Source organism: Rhineura floridana, chromosome 9 (genome assembly GCF_030035675.1).
Source record: "Rhineura floridana isolate rRhiFlo1 chromosome 9, rRhiFlo1.hap2, whole genome shotgun sequence".
NCBI lineage: Eukaryota > Metazoa > Chordata > Lepidosauria > Squamata > Rhineuridae > Rhineura > Rhineura floridana.
Window position 1 is genome coordinate 41,937,145 of NC_084488.1, and position 19,896 is coordinate 41,957,040.

General features: G+C 40.4%; 1 protein-coding gene across 13 annotated transcripts in view; it reads right to left on the reverse strand.

Annotated features, from left to right (window-relative positions):
* Window positions 1-19,896, reverse strand: part of TENM3 (teneurin transmembrane protein 3) — a 711,055-nt gene that overhangs the window by 61,205 nt on the left and 629,954 nt on the right. For all 13 annotated transcript variants that reach the window (XM_061585249.1, XM_061585250.1, XM_061585255.1 and 10 more), the window contains 3 exons: window positions 13,616-13,848; window positions 12,814-12,968; window positions 10,057-10,931 (listed from right to left, as the gene is read on the reverse strand). In XM_061585249.1, coding sequence (XP_061441233.1) covers window positions 10,057-10,931; window positions 12,814-12,968; window positions 13,616-13,848 — 1,263 coding nt within the window. The remainder of the gene's footprint in view (window positions 1-10,056; window positions 10,932-12,813; window positions 12,969-13,615; window positions 13,849-19,896) is intronic.

The following is a 19,896-nucleotide window of genomic DNA, read 5'->3' on the forward strand; positions in this document are numbered from 1 at the left end:
GATTTTCCTTCCTGTTGGATAATCAAGGGAAAACTTTTTAACTGTTTGCTATATAAAGGATTAACTAAGCAACTGGAAACTAATTGTAGAAAGCAACTGGAATTTTTTTACTGGTTGCTGGGTTGATTTTTCTGCCTAGAAATCCTGAAAAGGCTTCATGCTGAGTTGCACTTATTGGGGAAATCAGAAATTAGGCCCGAGTTAGGTGGCCATCCATCCAGCTAACTGTAGTGTGCACAGCACTGTTTCTATTCCTCTAAGGCTGTTTTCATCCTTTGCCATCAAGTATTCAAGAAAAACAAGAAATAATAGCCACTATGATTGTAACTATAGTGAGTGTTAAAAGAGTAAAGAGTAATTTAGGGTAGATATTTTTTCAGATCACTTGAAGTTTTTTCTTTATTTTACCCTTTTAGCAATAAGCACCCAATCCTGCTCTACTCATCATAATAAATTCAGAATAAACAAAGTCTTACTTTTTACTGCAACAAACAAACATGCTTCTTTATTACTGGCTGGGTAAAGAACACAACTGAGATGGAAACTTAAAAGGAAAGGGAAGTCCAAAGGATGGAGTCTAACTGTAGGCTAGCCCATAATACAAAATTCTAATATTTAACTCTTCAAGAGTCATGATACAGGTTTTTCCCTCCCAGGACCATTTATAGGGTGATTATGATGATGAAAAATCCACCTTCACTCAGAGAAAATATTGACTGAACAGACTTATTTTTTGGAGGGGGGTTGGACTTGATGGCCATATAGGCCCGTTCCAACTCTACTTTTCTGATTCTAGACGAGGCTTTTGTTGTGCACACCCTGCTTTATGCACTGAATTTCTCCTGTGCATGGAAAGATGGCCTCAGGTGGATAGCTAGCTCCACCTAGCAGTTGAAGGCAAAAAGAGCGCTGTTTGATTTTGCAGGGACTTCCTGCTCTCTGTAGCTCCTTGCCACAGTTCACTTTCTGCCTTCACCAAAGACGGTTGACTTCACTCTCTGCTGTCTTGGTTCAGGCCTTTACCTTTCTGTGTTAGTTTGTTCTGTTGTTGTGTTCTTCTTCTTGTGTCGGGTGGTGGGTTTTTCCCCTCCCCATTCCTGTGGGCATTTTAAAAAAAGAGGAGTGGGGGACCATGACGTTTCAGCCAAGCGGGAGGGAAATCAAGGCATTCATCATGCCATCAAGCGCCAGGTAGGGGCTTCCCCACTTCAAGTGCTGGAGGCTCCAGAACTCAAGGCATTGGCTTGCCCTCCCCCTTCAGCCAGCTGCTGCGGCCTCGGCAACAGCAAAATAATTCTAACCTCCCCACATCACCGGGACCGCAGCAAGCCCAGACCAACAGCAATCTGGCCACCTACCCCCACGTTGTTCCTCCTTGCCTCAGGCTGCTACAGGCCCAATGGAGCCGTTCATAGCTGTCAACTGCTACCTCACCGCTTGTGCCCACCCATCCACTGCCCATCCTCAGCTCAGGCCGTAGCAGGCCCAATGGAGCCTTTTGTGGCCGCCAACAACCAACTTGCTGATAGCGTCCTCTCCCACCGCACGCCATGAGTGCAGGTCGCGGCAGGCCTGACACAGTTGTCCATGGCCACCACCCGCCATTCGGCCTCCTGCCTACATAAAGACCCACAGCATCAGCTACAGGCTGCCATTTCAGTTACTGCCCCCATGGGGAAAGCAACCACAAAATCCGCAGTTTCCGCCAAGAAGGCCAAACCGCTCCTGCCCATCCCAGACCGCCAGACGTCAGAGACAGCTACAGAGTCAGCAGTAGCCTGCCCCTCCACCAGCAGGCAGGAGGTTACTGAGGCATGTTTTCAACCAGGCAGGGTGGCTCCAGAGGATTCATATTCAGAAGTGAATAGGCTGGAATGTGATGCATGGGAGGAGGATGGCAATAGATGTGGAGTGGCTGCGCAAGACACCCACAGCTCTGCTTGCTGATTGCAGAGACCAGGAACCTCTCTCTGAGGAGGAAGGGGAGCAACCTCCTGCATCTTTAAACTACATTTTCTCCACCACATCTTCTCCAGAGGCCTTCTCAGGATTTCAAGAGGCACCTGGACAGCACCCAGCAGGTGCTCCTTGCAGGAGCCTGAAACGGGTGGTGGTGGTGCTCAACCACCATGTGGCCATGCTCAGACACTGCAACTACAGTTTTCACCCTTGATGCTAAAACAATTGAAGGAACAACTGAAGGAATCCCTTCTAGTAGATTTGGCCAGAGACCTGCCTGCTCCGGCAGTCCCTGCACAACTTCCTGGAGAAGACAGGGGGGATGCTAGACCCTCCATCCAAAACCTGGGGAGAGCACAGTGGATACAGGTTTCCAACCTGCCGCATGTATCTGCAGTCTCAAGACCACCACCACCCAACCGCACATCACCGGATCCCCACGCAGCTGCTCAGGGCAGACATCATCACTATGTGGAAGACCAGAGAACAGACCCAGACAATGAGTTGATTGTTCTGGATGAAGAAGAGTGGAGTGGAGATTCGGAATCCGAAGAGTTCTCTTCCAACAGGATCTTCCAAGAAGCCCCCTTTCTTCCCCTCCCATGCAAGGCAATGGAAGCACTGAGTTTGAATTCCCCAGAAGACCCTCCAGCCCCCACTGCATCGAGGATTTCTGTCGTGAGTCCGGACCCAAAGTTCAGATCAAGGGTACTGAAACTCCTGTCCTTGCTACCAAAGGTAATTAAATCTGAATTCGATGTCCCATTGCAATTAAATAAGTCAGTTCTGGCAGCTAACAAATATTATATGCTGGAGCAACAACTTATGGATCAGCTGAAAATAGTTATTAAAAATAGTTGCAATCCTAACCAAGTAAAGTAAGCCCTACTGGCCATAGTAGAACTTACTTCTGAGTAAACATGCACAGGATTGTCTGCACGTGGCTGACAATTTCCTATGCTGGCTGTTATTTTTACATGACTATAAGCTGAAATAGAAAGTAGAAAGTATTATTAAAGCTAGATTAACTAAGCACATAGAAGAACAAGCCTTGCTGAAGCAGAGCCAGCATGGCTTCTGCAAGGGAAAGTCCTGTCTCAGTAACCTATTAAAATTCTTTGAGAGTGTCAACAAGCATATAGATAGAGGTGATCCAGTGGACATAGTGTACTTAGACTTTCAAAAAGCGTTTGACAAGGTACCTCACCAAAGGCTTCTGAGGAAGCTTAGCAGTCATGGAATAAGAGGAGAGGTCCTCTTGTGGATAAGAAATTGGTTAAGAAGCAGAAAGCAGAGAGTAGGAATAAACGGACAGTTCTCCCAATGGAGGGCTGTAGAAAGTGGAGTCCCTCAAGGATCGGTATTGGGACCTGTACTTTTCAACTTGTTCATTAATGACCTAGAATTAGGAGTGAGCAGTGAAGTGGCCAAGTTTGCTGACGACACTAAATTGTTCAGGGTTGTTAAAACAAAAAGGGATTGCGAAGAGCTCCAAAAAGACCTCTCCAAACTGAGTGAATGGGCGGGAAAATGGCAAATGCAATTCAATATAAACAAGTGTAAAATTATGCATATTGGAGCAAAAAATCTGAATTTCACATATACGCTCATGGGGTCTGAACTGGCGGTGACCGACCGGGAGAGAGACCTCGGGGTTGTAGTGGACAGCACGATGAAAATGTCGACCCAGTGTGCGGCAGCTGTGAAAAAGGCAAATTCCATGCTAGCGATAATTAGGAAAGGTATTGAAAATAAAACAGCCGATATCATAATGCCGTTGTATAAATCTATGGTGCGGCCACATTTGGAATACTGTGTACAGTTCTGGTCGCCTCATCTCAAAAAGGATATTATAGAGTTGGAAAAGGTTCAGAAGAGGGCAACCAGAATGATCAAGGGGATGGAGCGACTCCCTTACGAGGAAAGGTTGCAGCATTTGGGGCTTTTTAGTTTAGAGAAAAGGCGGGTCAGAGGAGACATGATAGAAGTGTATAAAATTATGCATGGCATTGAGAAAGTGGATAGAGAAAAGTTCTTCTCCCTCTCTCATAATACTAGAACTCGTGGACATTCAAAGAAGCTGAATGTTGGAAGATTCAGGACAGACAAAAGGAAGTACTTCTTTACTCAGCGCATAGTTAAACTATGGAATTTGCTCCCACAAGATGCAGTAATGGCCACCAGCTTGGACGGCTTTAAAAGAAGATTAGACAAATTCATGGAGGACAGGGCTATCAATGGATACTAGCCGTGATGGCTGTGCTGTGCAACCCTAGTCAGAGGCAGCATGCTTCTGAAAACCAGTTGCTGGAAGCCTCAGGAGGGGAGAGTGTTCTTGCACTCGGGTCCTGCTTGCGGGCTTCCCCCAGGCACCTGGTTGGCCACTGTGAGAACAGGATGCTGGACTAGATGGGCCACTGGCCTGATCCAGCAGGCTCTTCTTATGTTCTTATGTTCTTATGAAATGTTTACTAACTCATGGAAATGTTTTAGATGGCCCAATTATTTTTTTTTGTTGGGAGTCTTGTAAGAATCTTACAGTGGATTAAATGTTTACACCTAATTTTCAAGTAAAGTCAAATATTTAGTTTGCATTTTATTTTCACTTTGGGTTAGGGACAGGCATTTTGGCATAATTCTAATTCAGAGTGCTGGTTTTGACCTATAAAGCCTTATGCAGTTCAGGACTTCAAGGACCAGCTCTCCCTCCATGAACCAATCTGGACGCTGTGTTCATTATCTGAGGTCCTTCTTCCTGTGCCCTCTTTGAGGAAGGCGCAGAATGTGGCAACACAAAAACAGGCCATTTCAGTGATGGCTCACCTTTTTTTGGAAGGATCTTCCCCAGGAAAGCATGCCTGGTATCATCACTGTCTGTTTTTAGGCATGAGGCAAAAACATTCTCATTTACCCATGCTTATGGTTTTTAATTGGGAGGGTAGTTAGATATGCTAGTGGCCTTTGTTGTGCTCATCCTTTAGGTATGGTGGGAAAAATCATCCAGCAAGTGCAGCTTTAACTACACCAACAATGCCAAACTGTACATTTAATTTTTTTCTGAAAAAAGTGCTTGCTTTGATGCATTTTGCATGCTCTTTTAGCCCAATTCTGAATACTGTTGCTGGAGAGCAGGATTCTGTCAGCATTTTGTGCATTCCTTAGCACTCCCCCCCCCCCAAAGAAAATCAATTTTGCCTGAAAAGTTGAGCTAGTAGGGATCTAGCTGCACAGGACAAATCAAATCATAGGCTTCTTGCCAAAGCCCTTCCACAGGCATGGACTGCCCCCAACCTGCTATTCAGCTAGCATGGGATCACATAAGATTGCAAATGCCCAGCTGTCCTCTGGTGTTAATTTAATCAAAGCCTCACTGTATCGTCTATTAATTAGCTATGAGAAACCTGAGGTTTCAGGACCTTTACCTGAATAGCATTTTTAAAGAATAGATTCTTTTGGGAACACATCTGGAAATCACCCTTCTAGAACCACCTCTTTGTACAGTAAACTTTCCCATCTATATACAAGCTTTCCCCACAACAAACTCCTGTCCCCCAATTCCATCCTGAATTCTCCACAAGGCCCAGACTTACTTTTCCCTAAGCAGTCCCTCCTTTCCTTTTCCCAAGTTTGTAAGCCCCAGAGTGGCATTTGCCTTATATCCTTAGATCATCTCCTTCTCAGACAAGAAAGGATCAGTAGTAATTTTCTCTCTTCAGATCTACTACAAATTTCTTCTTTCCTTCTCCTGTCTCCTTCTAAGACACACTGTGCAACCGCACTAGAAATTCACCCTCTCTTTCTGGGAACACTTCAGTAGTTAACAATTTACTATTTGTTATATTTTCCCTATAAAATTTTCTGAAAACTTATTAATTAATTAATTGACTTATATCCCACCCTTCCTCCCAGTAGGAGACCAGGGCAGCAAACAAAAGCACTAAAAACATTTTAAAACATCATAAAAACAGACTTTAAAATATATTGAAACAAAACATCTTTAAAAACATTTAAGAAAAAAGCTTTAAAACATATTTAAAAAGGTTTAAAAACATATTTTTTTAAAAAAGGAAGGTTTAAAAATATATTAAAACTTCTGATCTTGTCTCCATCTTCCCCTCAAATTCCTTACATGGACACTCTGCTGCCTACAACAATCTGAATGCTACCCACACTTTCCTACTTTTGTTATTTTGGTTAAAGTGCTAGTTTTGGTTCAACTCTAGTGGACTGACAGGAATACAGCCAGGGTCATAGAGTGGAAACAATACTCCTAGCACATTTGAGCTACGTTTCCACCAATTATTTATGTTCCAGAAGGGCTTAATTCCTAAACATGGGGAAGTACTCTGCAGACATGTTGGGAAACATATGTCCTGTGCAAGTGTGGTAATACATTTATTGTGAAGAAAGGTTCATTTATTCACATACAGCTTGCTTCCAAGTCTTAGATTCAAGCCCTTAGGGCTATTTCACAGGTTATCTTCACAGCAGATATATATCTGTATAATCTGTGTACCCACACAGTTTCTCATAACAAGTGAGAGTCATACTTGTCATTTTAAGTCTGCATATATGAAGTTGCTTGGACCTTCAAGAACCCCCCATCTCCTCCTTACCCCAGCAGCCTCTTGCAACCCCCCACAAAAGCCTGAAGTGTCAGGGGGCTGTCCTGATCAATGTGGGATGGTGTGAGGAGAGCTGGTGGGGGGAAGACATAATCTCACTCCAAACTGGGCTTGCGGAAGTTCAAGGAAGGAATATTTCCTGTTCCCTCCTCCCTGCAATATTCAGGTGACTGAAAGGGGGAAGGGACAGGAAACCTTTCTTCCATGAATTTATCTTAGGTTTTGCTTCTATGTAACTTGCTTCTATGTAACTTGATGAGAAAAGCAACAATTTAAATATTCATATCATTTGCAAGCCAAAAGAACTGGAATACAAACAGTATCACAAGTAGCAGCTCTAAGATTATGAACTGGGACATTTCTTTAACTGTCTGCAGGGCAACAAAGTGTAGTCTTTGTGCCATCTACCCCAGCACAGCTTATAGTAGAAACTGTCTAGCATGAACAAGGTCTGGTTAACTAGGTATATCAGATGGATCAACTTGGTTATGAGCCTAGTCTAGGACATCAAACTGGGCCTTTCAAGAGGCTGCAGGATATCCTTCTCACACAAACGACGCGTTCTATATTTAACAAAGCTGGACAACTGAAATGGTTCTTCAGCCATGAAGTAATTATTCAGTTCATGAAGCACACTGCTGTAAATCCTCCCTAAGATACAAAAAAGGCACACATATAAACCACTTGATACTGAATAATTTTTTTTCAAAGGCCACACAGAAGCCATTAAAGTCCATCCAGAAATCCTCAACTATTTCCCTAGTCGGATTATAACAGCCACACAATAACTACAAGAAACATGGGGGAGAAATTACTGCTACAAATAAAACACTGGGATTTGTACCAGGCAAAATGAATGCCAGTGAGATGCCAGCTGTCCTCAGCAGACACATTGGTTCTGGAAATGTATTTCCCTTCTCTTTCATCCTCCACCTGGTCCAACTCACAAGCTGGAAGCCAGGATTACTGGGCACACAAAAACAATTAAACCTTATTTACTGAGAGATGGTACAGAAAGCACACCAGATTTAAATCATTTAAACTGAAAAACTTCAAGCTAACAAAAAAAAATCCTTAATTTTGAGTTATGTTTAACATTGATGGTCATTCTAATGATCTCATAACATTTATACTGCAGTCATTGAAAACTATATGTGCAGACTGGCCACATTTTGTCAATTAGTCTAGACAATGTTGACATCAATGAATATTTTGCAGGGAAGTCAGATTTGGTGAACTTCAAATCTCACATTTCTTATGGCTATGGTTTGTTTTCTAAAAACACAGTTAAAATTACAGCATCTCTGACAAAACGGATTAAATCTTTTATAACTTTAACTTATATCCAACGACTATATATTTATTCCCATTGGAGAAGGATTCCCACTTGCTATTAACTTGGGATTTTACTATTCAGCAACAGAGAGGACATTTGCAACTCTTGAAGAATAAGAAGTATTTTTATTGCCCCAGGCTGAATAATTTCTCATCATTATGCTGCTAGGTGCTTTTGGCAGGGCCTAAAAAAAAAAAGTTATGCAATGATGCACATCATGTAGCACAATATATCAGATGTGCACTAATGCATTGTGGCTATACTTACCATCATTTTATTTATTTATTTATTTATTTTATGGGCTCCTGCTCGGAGGAAGGACAGTATATAAACCAAATAATAACCAACCAACCAAACAAACAAATTTGATTTATATCCCACCCTTCCTCTCAGTAGGAGCCCAAGACAGCAACAAAAGCACTAAAAACACTTTAAAACATCATAAAAACAGACTTTAAAATATATTAAAACAAAACATCTTTAAAAACATTTTAAAATGCTTTAAAAACACCTTTTATTTAAAAAAAGAGAAAGGTTTAAAAACATATTAAAAACCATAATCCTCGTATTTGAAATCATTATAACAATGCCCTTTACATGCCAATGCTTGGTGCAACCTGGTACTGCCTTTCTTTGAGTTCAGTTCATTTTCACTCCAGGATGTAGTGTCTCATTAAGCAGCTTCTGCTGCTCTATTCCTGCACCTCTAATGAGGTGGAGAGTGGGCAGAAGAGGTCATATTGACTACTACCAAACAGTTCAGGGGTTGGGAAAGTTTTTGGATCCATCGGTAAACTAGAGAAACTGTTCTGGGAAACCCTCCCCTAGCCACACACATTGCAACCTACTCTACTGGCTGCAAGAATGCTTTTTTGTAGCCTAATTTCAGTGGAGAAGATTGTAAAGGTTGAGGAAAGGTTTTGAGAAGATGTGGTTCTGAACAGAGATTTCAAAGAGGAAAGAGAAAGAAGCGGGTTGAGAGAAGAAAGCTTTTCTAGGCATATGAAACAGCAGAAGAGAGTACAAATATTAGGGTAACAGCCAGTGTGGCGTAGTGGTTAGAGTGTTGGACTATGATCTGGGAGACCAGGGTTCGAATCCCCACACAGCCATGAGGTTCACTGGGTGACTTTGGGCCAGTCACTGCCTCTCAGCCTCAGAGGAAGGCAATGGTAAACCCCCTCTGAATATTGCTTACCATGAAAACCCTACTGAAACCAGGTAGACCAAACTAGTCTGTATTACCCTAGCCAGCTTTACAGAATTGCAGTGCGGTCATATGTTGTTTTGGACTCTTTTGTTTAAAAGCAAGATACACACATCTATAAAAAAGAGTAAGACCTGAAGAGAGTCAGTATCAGATGATGCACTCATGACTTTTCTTTAGAATCAAGGCAGGAATCATCCAAATAAAGAATTATTTTGAATCCCTAGTTACGCAGAGATAGACCTGCATCATTCCTCTATTCTAATAATAATCATTCTAGTAATGACCTATGAGCTCTCTTATCTCAAATATATCAACCTGAACTGGGGTGATTTATAAAAAGCAATGTTCCTTCATGTGAATACAATTTTATACTATTTTTAAAAGAAAAAAACAAGGTAAAATTGCATTAAATGTATCAAATAAATGTCCTTTAAATAATGGTGAAGTATCCAACTTTGGTTATTTGCTGATTACAGAGAATGCAACAATCTTTTTCTAATAACATAAATTTAGTTTTGTCCCCTCTTCTGATCATATATTGTTACTGCATTTAGAAAATATGCCATAAGAATCACAAAATGCTATGAAATCATATAAAATCTGTATTCCTGCCACTAAAGATTTAGTCAGCAAATTATTTCTTGATTTGAAAGTCCAAACACTGGAGACTATGAACCAAATTATGGATGATAATTTAATTAAATAATTAAATTTAAATTTGTATGAAAGCATCTATTAAATAAAACAAATCCAAATCACTGTTTTGAGACAGTGGTACAGAAACTACTGTGTTGTCTGCTATTTTGAGCACACATTTGCTGTCCTAATAATTATTCAATGAGGATGCGTTAACATATTTCAAAATCACAATGATAGTATCCAACTGTGCATACCCAGAAAAGAGCACATATTTTCCTGCTACTTACTCAAAAAAAGTTGTCCATCCAGTCTCATCACTTTTAGTTGCTAGGAGTCCACTGTTGCCATGATATGTAAATAAGACTAGCTCCTGCCCTTGGGCTGTCATACTTTTCAAACATCCATTGGTTCCTATAGTTAACCATATGACTTGGTTGTCAGGAGATACGACCCTCACTGGCATTCGATTGGGATCCCGTCTAATACGAAGGGTGTTTCCATTGCTGTCAGTTACTGCAGTGATATCATTGTCATTACTGTAGCTAAAATTGTACAGATAGTCTCCTGTGACTAGACTCATAGTATACTGATGTGTGCCATTGACATCAAAGATATAGAGTTCCTGATCAGTTGGAGAGGCAACTTCATAAAAATTCACTGAATTCAGCAGTGGTTTGTTCTTTGACACGGCTCGTATCCGAATATTTCCAAGATCTGCAATGTACAATGTTCCATCAGGTGATACAGCTAAGGAAGATGGGGCATTAAGTTTGGCATCTTTAGCATAACCATCACCATTTTGGTAGCAGTCGCAATTAACATCATTCTTGCAATCGCACTCAGAAGGTATTCCAGCAACTAATGAGATCTCTCCATCAGTTGTGACTTGTCTTATTCTGTTAATCTTTTTTTCATCAGTTTCTGTAATGTAAAGCACTCCATTATAAGATACAGCAATAGCCGTGGCTGATTCTAAAGTGGTCTGTACTGCATGTTTCCCTACTGTGTACTCCACTCCAGGAACTTGACAATGCATTGGCCTCCCAGCAGCAATACGGACTTGCCGATTTTCAGAAATCTGAAGAACGACATTGTTATCTAACACATATATGGAGTTATCCATTGGGTTGATTGCCAAATCCGTTGGCCACTCCAGACGCACCTTAAAAAAGAGAAAACATATAATTAGCCATTTATTAGCTTTAGCAAAGACAATTCTTTTACTGAATAAGAGCTCTAGATATTACTTTTGGAACAGTTCTCAATCTTTCTGAAGGTACTTGGCATAAAGTTTCAATTATTGTACCTAAAATGAATGGGGGGGGGATGGTAAAAAAATAAAAAGAGCTGGAGACACTGCAAGTTGATTTTAAGACATTATTTTGATTTATATTTCATTTAGACTAACAGCAGATTATTTATTTATTACATTTATATCCCACCTTTTCAGGAAAGCTCTGCGGGCTCTGGACCAGTCCTAGGTGGGATGGATAAAGGAAAATAAGCTGAGCTTGAATCCTGGCAGAATGGAGGCACTATGGGCTTATGGTTCCCATGTCTGAGAAAATTAAGGCCCAAAGGCCTAGGTGAATAAGAATGCTTTTGTCAGGTGCCTAAAAACATATGGCACCAGGTGTGCTTCTATACTATAGTGGGAGTCACCACTGAGAAGGCGTGCTCTTCTGACTTCACCCTCTGCACCTCCCTTATAGTGGCACACAGAGAAGGGCCTGATGAACACATGGTCCGAGTTGGTTCATGTGGGGAGAGGCTGTCCTTAAGGTATTGGGGTCCTGAGCTATGTAAGGATTTATAGATGAAAGCTAGCACTTTGAATTGAGCCCAGAAACTAACTGGCAGCCAATACAGTCATGCCAGAATTGGTGTTATGTGTTCAGGCCATCTTGCCCCAGTCAGCAACTAGGCTGCTTATTTCTGTACCAGCTGCAGTTTCTGAACCTTCTTCAAAGGCAGCCCCATGTGTAACACATTGCTGTGATCTAACCTAAAGGTTACCAAAGCATAGAAAACAGAAGTTAGGCTATCCCTGTCCAGAGAGGGGCATAGCTGGGCCATGACATGATGTTGATGGAAGGCACTTTGCACCACCAAAGCCATTTGAGGCTTAAGCCACAGTAATGGATCCAGAAGTACCCCCAAGCTATACATCTGCTCCTTCAGAGGGAGTACAACCCTATCCAGAACAGGTCATGCCCTAACCATTTGGTCTAGGGAACTACCCACTAGCAGCACCTCAGTCTTATCTGGATTAAGCTTCAGTTTACTGGCTTTCATCCAATCCATTACTGAGGCCAGACATCAGTCATCCATTTTCTAAGTTACAAATTCACTCAGAACTGAAGTTAGTCATGATTTAATTCCCATTAAAACTAAATGGAACAATATAGCACAATTAACTTAGGCTGCAATACTAAACACACTTATCTGGGAGCAAATCCCATTGAAGTAAATGAGCTTTTCTTCTGAGTAGGCAAGTATGCATTTATCATTGCTTTTAGTGAGTATGGGGACAATGCTAACCACGCTTACCTGGAAATAAGCCCAACTGAATTCAGTGTGTGATTTGTTAGTAGCTTAGGATTGTAGCCTTGATCATGACTAACGTTAATTGAATCAAGACTACTCCTTCCAGGGTGCTGTACTGGTTAGAGTGCTGGACTAGGACCTTGGAAGACCAGAGTTTGAATCCTCACTCAGCCATGAGGCTCACTGGGTGGCCTTGGGACAGTCACTGCCTCTCAACCTAACCTACCTCACAGGGTTGTTGTGGCGATTGAGGAAGGGGAGACCCATGTATGCTACTTTGAGCTCCTTGGAGATGGAGAAACAGAGCTGAGTGTCATCAGCACACTGATGACACCTTGCCCCCAAACTCCTGAAGATTGCTCCCATTTATTGAATAAATAAGTAATATGAACTATTTATAAAACATGGTAATAATAAATAAAGGTAGGATCTTTTTCCAATGTCCTACCAAGGACCAGGGTAAAACAGCTGATCCTAAAACAACATATTGAAAATACCTGGCTGATATGCATGCTGGTGTCACATGTTAAAGGTCGTGCTGAAGTCAGATCATTTGAGCCAAGCAATGTTGATATTATTCCATTCTGGTCCACTTTCCTGATCATGGTTCCATCAACAAAGTAGATTAATCCATTTTTGTCTACTGCCAGTCCTTCAGTAGAAAAAAGGAAAGAAAAAAGAGCTTGTTATTTATTTTTCATCAAAACAAACGCTTTTCCTGCTCTATCTTTTTTTTTTGGCTTCCCACAAAGCTCTCTTCTGAGAGTTTTAACAAAAATTACACGTTTTAAACATTACATGCAACCTTATAAAGCTTAACTGGCTAAATGTACCATAAAAATGTATGGTACTTCACCAGATGTATCTAGTACATTAGAACTGCATGTATAAAAGTAAAACACAAATGTACCATAGAGATGTATGGTACCTCACCGGATGTATCTAGTACATTAGAACAGTATGTATAAAAGTACAACACTCTGCTTCTTGGGTGCATGCCAAGAACTGTTCCTAGCAATTCATGTCAATTTTGGACCCTTTGTAATTTGATCAGTATAAAGCCTTTGTAGCATGTGGAAAAAAGTATATGTAGTGAATGATAATGAATGGTCAATGTTCAGAGGGTGAAAAAAAGAACTTTACTTTTACTGCAATTATACTTTTGGATGGTGTTGCCATTCACAGTCTGAAAATAAGCTTTTGGAAACTCAGGACTTAAAGAACTAGGCTGCATGAAATGCTGTTGTGTGTGCTGACTGAACTGTGTTTTGCTCTTCATAAATTGACAGTTTCCTCCACCTTTGGGACTCATGAGAGTTGCTTCTACAGCCTTGCCACCATCACCACATCTTGCTTCGTCAAATGGAAGGCACTGCTCTCCAGTTCCTGCTACCACATCAGCATTTTTTGTCAAGTCCTTGGCCCCAGTGAGTGACTTTGGACGGTAAATCCTTCGTGTGTTTGTGTCAGAAACATACAATTCTCCTGTGACTGGGTCAGTTGCAAGGTAGTATCTATGAGCTGGGTTACTGCTGCAAAAAGGGAAACAACATGTTTTAGCATAATAAGCAATATGCAATATGCACAAAGCACTGTTCATTTTACAAAACAAACTATAAATTGGAGAAGGATAGCAAAATAATAAAAGCAAGCAGCCCTGTACCATTCTAAAATTAGAGTGAAGATAGGCAGGCATTCTAAAGTGTGGTGAAAGTGATCTTAGCACACATTCTCAGTCTTGAAAACAAACGCCTTTGAATATGGCAAAGTGAAAATTTGTGGTTGTGTTTGAAATAAATGTTGAATGTAGTATTGGTTAATTAAAAGTTGGTTAGTGTATTGCTCTTTTGTGACTGAAAAATAGTCAAATAAATAAATCCTTTTACAATGGGGGAAAGTGTTGATGTGTTGATTCTTCCACTTTGTGACAGGGCAACAGAATAAACACCTTTTTGGTTCCTTCCAATTATATGATTCGATGAACTTCATTTTGAGTATTAGCTTCAAATCAGCAGCTTTGGATTTGATCGCCCTACAGACTATGTTTTTCAAATTGCTCCTGTGCCAGTAACTCTATTATTTCAAGTCATCTAAGTCACTTGAGTACATGATCCGTAATATTCATCAATTGAATTCATACTGATTAGAAGGCATTCCTCAAATTATCAGATATGATTTGACAGTCCTGTCAGATGACATATTTTAAAAGTGAATTCAGTTTCTTTTCTTAAATTATCATACCCTTTCACATAAAAACACTGAATATGCTGGCCCATCCTTCTAGGAAACAAAGCTACTTTTCAAAGAACATACAGCATGTGGGGCCATAAGCCTTATACAATTCAAGCATTTCTCTCCCATGAAATGAGTAGTCCTAGAGAATACATTTGTCGCTGAAAGATATGATCCAGAAGCTTAATTAGTCGCTTCTATGACAATAGATCTGAATTATGGTGGTTAGAACTGAAATGAATATATAGTTGGAAATGTTAGATGGCCTGCTAACACACAGAGCCCAAGTGCCAGGACAGTCAGTTCCATCTCTAATGTGTTTGCAATTGCACTGCTAAAATGTATCTACCAACCTTGGTGATATCTGAGCATCTGTTCACAAAATCTAGTGCCTTATATTTCATAAACATAACACAGCGCTAAGGTACTTCTGCTTGCAAAAGGCGACAGAGGCCAACATGAGCAAGTTGCAAACAAATTACAAGTAGAAGGAACACTTTTTAGTAGTGCCTGTCTTGTTAATATTTACAGTATTTATACATCACCCAATAAACAAAAAGATATATGGGTGGTTCACAGTAAAGTATACATGAATTATACAAATAAAACAACATAATATTTAAAACTGAATAAAACAGCAGCAGACTGAAAGGCCCAGGAAAATAAAAGAAGATCCTCATCTTGCACTGATAAAACTAGTGAGCCCCTCTAGGTAGGTTATTCCATTACTAGGAAGCCACCACTAAAAAGGCCCTTTAGTAGCCACCCATATAATCACATTTGGCAGAGGCACCTGGAGAAGGGCCTCTCTGTAGATGACCTTAGAGTCCAAGCAGGTGGTGGAGGTAATCTGGTCCCAAGCTGTTTAGGGCTTTAAAAGTTAATACCAGCACTCTGAAATATTTACTTATTTAACAGAATGTGTGTATCACTTAACCTTAAAACCCTGTCAGAATTGGGTCTGGAAACAGACAGGAAGCCAGTGCAAATGACAAAACACTGGTGTAATGTGGTTGTTTTGGCACGTTCCAGTTAACAAACTTGTTGCCCTGTTTTGGACCACCTGAAGTTTCTCTACTGTTTTGAAAGGCAGCCTCGCTTATAACACATTGCAGTAATACAAATGAAAGGTCACCAGAGCACTGAGAGTATTTCTGTCCATATGTCAACCTAAGTTGCAGGAAGCCAGATTTCGACTAAACATCAGGAAAAACTTCCTGTTAGAGCCATATGACAATGGAACCAATTGCCTAGAGAGGTAGTGGGCTCTCTGACACTGGAGGCATTCAAGAGGCAGCTGGACAGCCATGTGTCGGGAATGCTTTGATTTGGATTCCTGCATTGAGCAGGGGGTTGGACTTGATGGCCTTATAGGCCCCTTCCAACTATACTATTCTATGACTCTATGCTGATAAAAGCTTAGTGGAACCACTAAGGCCACTGGTGCCACTAAAGACAATGTTGGATACATACACATCCCCAAATTACAAACCTGATCATTTAGGGGGAGTGCAACCATCTCCAAAATAGGTTGATCACAACACAACTGGGCAGATTAATTACATGCTGTCTCAGTTTATTGGCCCTCACCCAGTCCATTACCACACCTAGACATGGTTCAGAACACCCACAGCTTAATCTGGATTTAATAGGAAGGAGAGATAGAGCTGAGTGTCTTCTATGTAATGTTGACACTTCCATCCATACCTCTGAATATTTTCACAGCAGTTTCATGTAGATCAGCCTTTCCCAACCAGTGTGCCTCCAGATGTTGTTGGACCACAACTCCCATCAGCCTCAGCCAGCATTGCCAATGGCCAGGAAAGATGGGAATTGTGGTCCAACAACATCTGGAGGCACACTGATTGGGAAAGGCTGATGTAGATGTTAAACTGTATGGAGGATAAAATGGATCCCCATGGATCCCCATAGCACAGCTGCCAAATTGCAGAACAATATTTTTCCAGTACTACTTTCTGGAATCAGCCATCTAAGTAAGAACAGAACCACTTTATTACAGTAGCTCCAAACTCCAGCCCAATCTATCCAGAAGGATTTAATGGCTGCTGGTATCAAAAGCTGCTGAGAAGTCCAAGAGGATGAACAGAGTCACACTTCCCTGTTCCTTGCTCAGCAAAGGGTGACCAAGGAAGTTCTCATTTCATAACCAAACCTGAAGCAAAACTGAAATGGATCTAGAAAATCAGTTTAATCAAAGAATATCTGGGTGTGGCCAGCTACCACCTGCTTAAGCTCCTTGCACTGGAAGGGGATGTTAGTAACTAGCTTACAGTTGTTGACATCTTCCAGTTCCAGGTTAGGTTTCTTCAGGTGCTGTGAAAATCCTGTGTCCTTTAAAAAAGCTGGTACCCCCCCCCCTTGGAGCAGCTGACATTGTCCTGGACACAATTGGACATGCCCTCTCTTTTAGATGTGATAAGCTCAGAGAGGCAAGGGGCAAACATACAGATGGTTGGCTGGACTTGGCCAAGTACTTTCTCTTCATCTTCAGGAACCAAAAATCATCCAGTGAAACTGGACCTGATGGTACTCTGAAACCTTCACTAATGGAATTGCATTAAATGCAAAATCAAAGGTGTTACAGATGTGAGCAACTTTACCTTCAAAACATCTCACAAGCTTGCCACAGCATGCTACTGAGGGTCCCACCATGTCTGTTTCTGGGTTAGACTGCCCCAACTGCATTATGAAAAGGTACAGCCCAGACCACTGAGGTGGTTTACCACCTCAGTGAGAACTAAACCTTGGTCAAGGAAAGATGTCAGCACTGAATGAGAGAGAGAGCAAGTAAAATAAAAGAGGCAAAACAAAGAATGGAATAGAAATTACCTTTAGGGAAGGTAAGAGTAAGAGAGAAGAGTAGAAAGTATACATAAAAAGGAACTATGCATTCATTACTTAGAGAAAGGAATGACTGAATGACTATTTTTGAAAAAGGGTTTCAAATCAAACTGTATGAAGCCAACCGCAGAAAGGCAGAAGATTGTAAAAAGCTGCAAAAGTCAGAAGCAGAGACATAAGACTACTAGGTGGCAAGAAACATCAGAAACACTTAAAGAAAATATAAGGTAGAGTGTGATAAAGTGGTGCTTAAAAACAGAAGTGATAAGAGTGAGCCATGGAAAGGATAAAATGATAGAAGGCAGCATCTGATAGTGTGAGACAAGGAAGTGGAGGTACAATGAAGAAAAAAGAAAAGTAAGAAAAAGAAAATTAAATTTAATTGATCTTCAAAATGGTAGAAAATATTCAACCTTTCTATTTTCTCTGAATTTAATTTCCAGTGTGAACGAAGTTCCATCTGCATGACCTACATGGTGAGGAAGACACCACATGCTTTGTCTTTCCTTGACTTACATTATAGAGGTACTTCTTTGAGTTATACAAGTTTAGCAATCCACAGGTATAATTGTTTCAGTCACAAAGTTACCAGCATACATTGCCTATATAATTTGAAATGCAAGCTCATTTTCTATAAGAAATATACTAGAATATACAGTCTATTATTTGTATTACTACAAATTATCAACATTAATAACATTTATCTCAACTTAAAAGAATTTGTTTTGTGTGTTCTAACACCTAAGAAATATTTTTGTTAATAGATCTCTATAAACACCTCAATGTGGACCTGACGTTTCTGCTCTAATAAGTGATGGTTATATGGCTTTACTTAAGAGTGCCTCCAGACTTGTCGCTATATTGTTGGAGGGATTCAAACACACATTGGAACTTTAGGTTTACGCAGTTAAAGTGAATTAAAGCACTCTGTTGCCCTTGTGCAGGGCTGGGGATCTTATGGCCATCCAGATGATGTTGGACTACAACTCTCATCATTCCTGAGCAATGGCCATACTAGTTGCGGCTTATGGGAGTTACAGCCCAGCTACATCTGGAGGGCACAAGTTCTACATCCCTGACCTCACGAAACAAATCCACTTATAAAAAATAAATAAATGTGTAGACTTTTTGTGGTTAGGGGAAATGCACTGAAAAAGACGGGATGAAAGATGATTAATGGGAAGATGTAAGAACCCCACAAGCAAATCAGGATGAATGTTCATTGTTGTAACATTGCCCTGTAAACAAATCAGAACAAATGCTTAATAAAGACTGGACTAAGCTTTGTGAAAGCAAGTCAAGATGAATGCTGCATAAACAGGTCTGGAGGAGCTCTTACTCTGTATCATTAGCATTATTAAATCAATGAAAATGTGTGCACAATTCTAGAGGCAGCTTCCTGACAAGTGCAACATGTCTAATGTAAATTTAGAGAAATGGTTACAGTACAATTTTGAAAATGAAACTAGTATGTCCCATACAAGACAGATGAATCTGTAAAAAGTAATCATCAGCATGCTCCATGAGAATCCACATCACTTAAAATAACCTCCGTTCAGGACACTTCAAAGTTTTGACACTATCTCTAAGCTCTAGTGATTGACAATAATAATCTTGGCTGGCTGTAACATGGCTGTTATTGACTAATGTGAAATATCCTCTGCTTTCCACTCAAACAAAATATTTGTTGTAATGTAGGTATTACAGGACATCCTTGGTGTAGTAAAAATCTTTCATAGACAGAAAAATATTCCATCTCTGCTACTGCTGTTGCCTCTGCAGTTCTTTATACATCTTTGCACTCCTCTGGGGAATCTCTACACTACCTTCAAAGAAGGTGAACTCAATATAAATACACAAATTGCCTTCCTCCCTCCAGAAATTTCCTTTATAGCAGAATCACACCAGTCTATCTAGGAAATATACCTCATAAAGCACTGAACATGTGACACCATTGGCTGTAGCCCTCCAAAGGTTAGACAGTTTCCCCACTAAATACAAGTGGATTTATCCAGAAGAGTGATTCAAAGAGTTAAGGAATGCACATTCATTTCTCTATTCCAGTCATAAATGAAAGGTCATTTTTGAGTATATGAGTGCTTTAGAACATAGTTAAATAATAGAAAAGGAGACTTAACAGACATTTTTAATTTCCCAATACACATAGCAACAGATAAAAACAGAACTCATGGAGGCAACCTAAGAAGGTACAGCAAATGTTCCACTTGGCATGGTATTTTTATAATTGTGAATTTAAAAAATATTATTTCTAAAGACTGTTAAAGCCTCAGAATGTTTCAGTGGGTAGAAGACACTGGAATAATAAAAAGCACACATAATGAACTATCAGAAGGATAGAATATGAGAATAGCTGACTGCTATGCTTATAATTTAAAATAAGTGTGAATATTCTATTTAGTCATGGAGAAAATGCTACTTGCCAATACTACACAAAGCAACATGTGTGAAACATTTATTCTTAAATA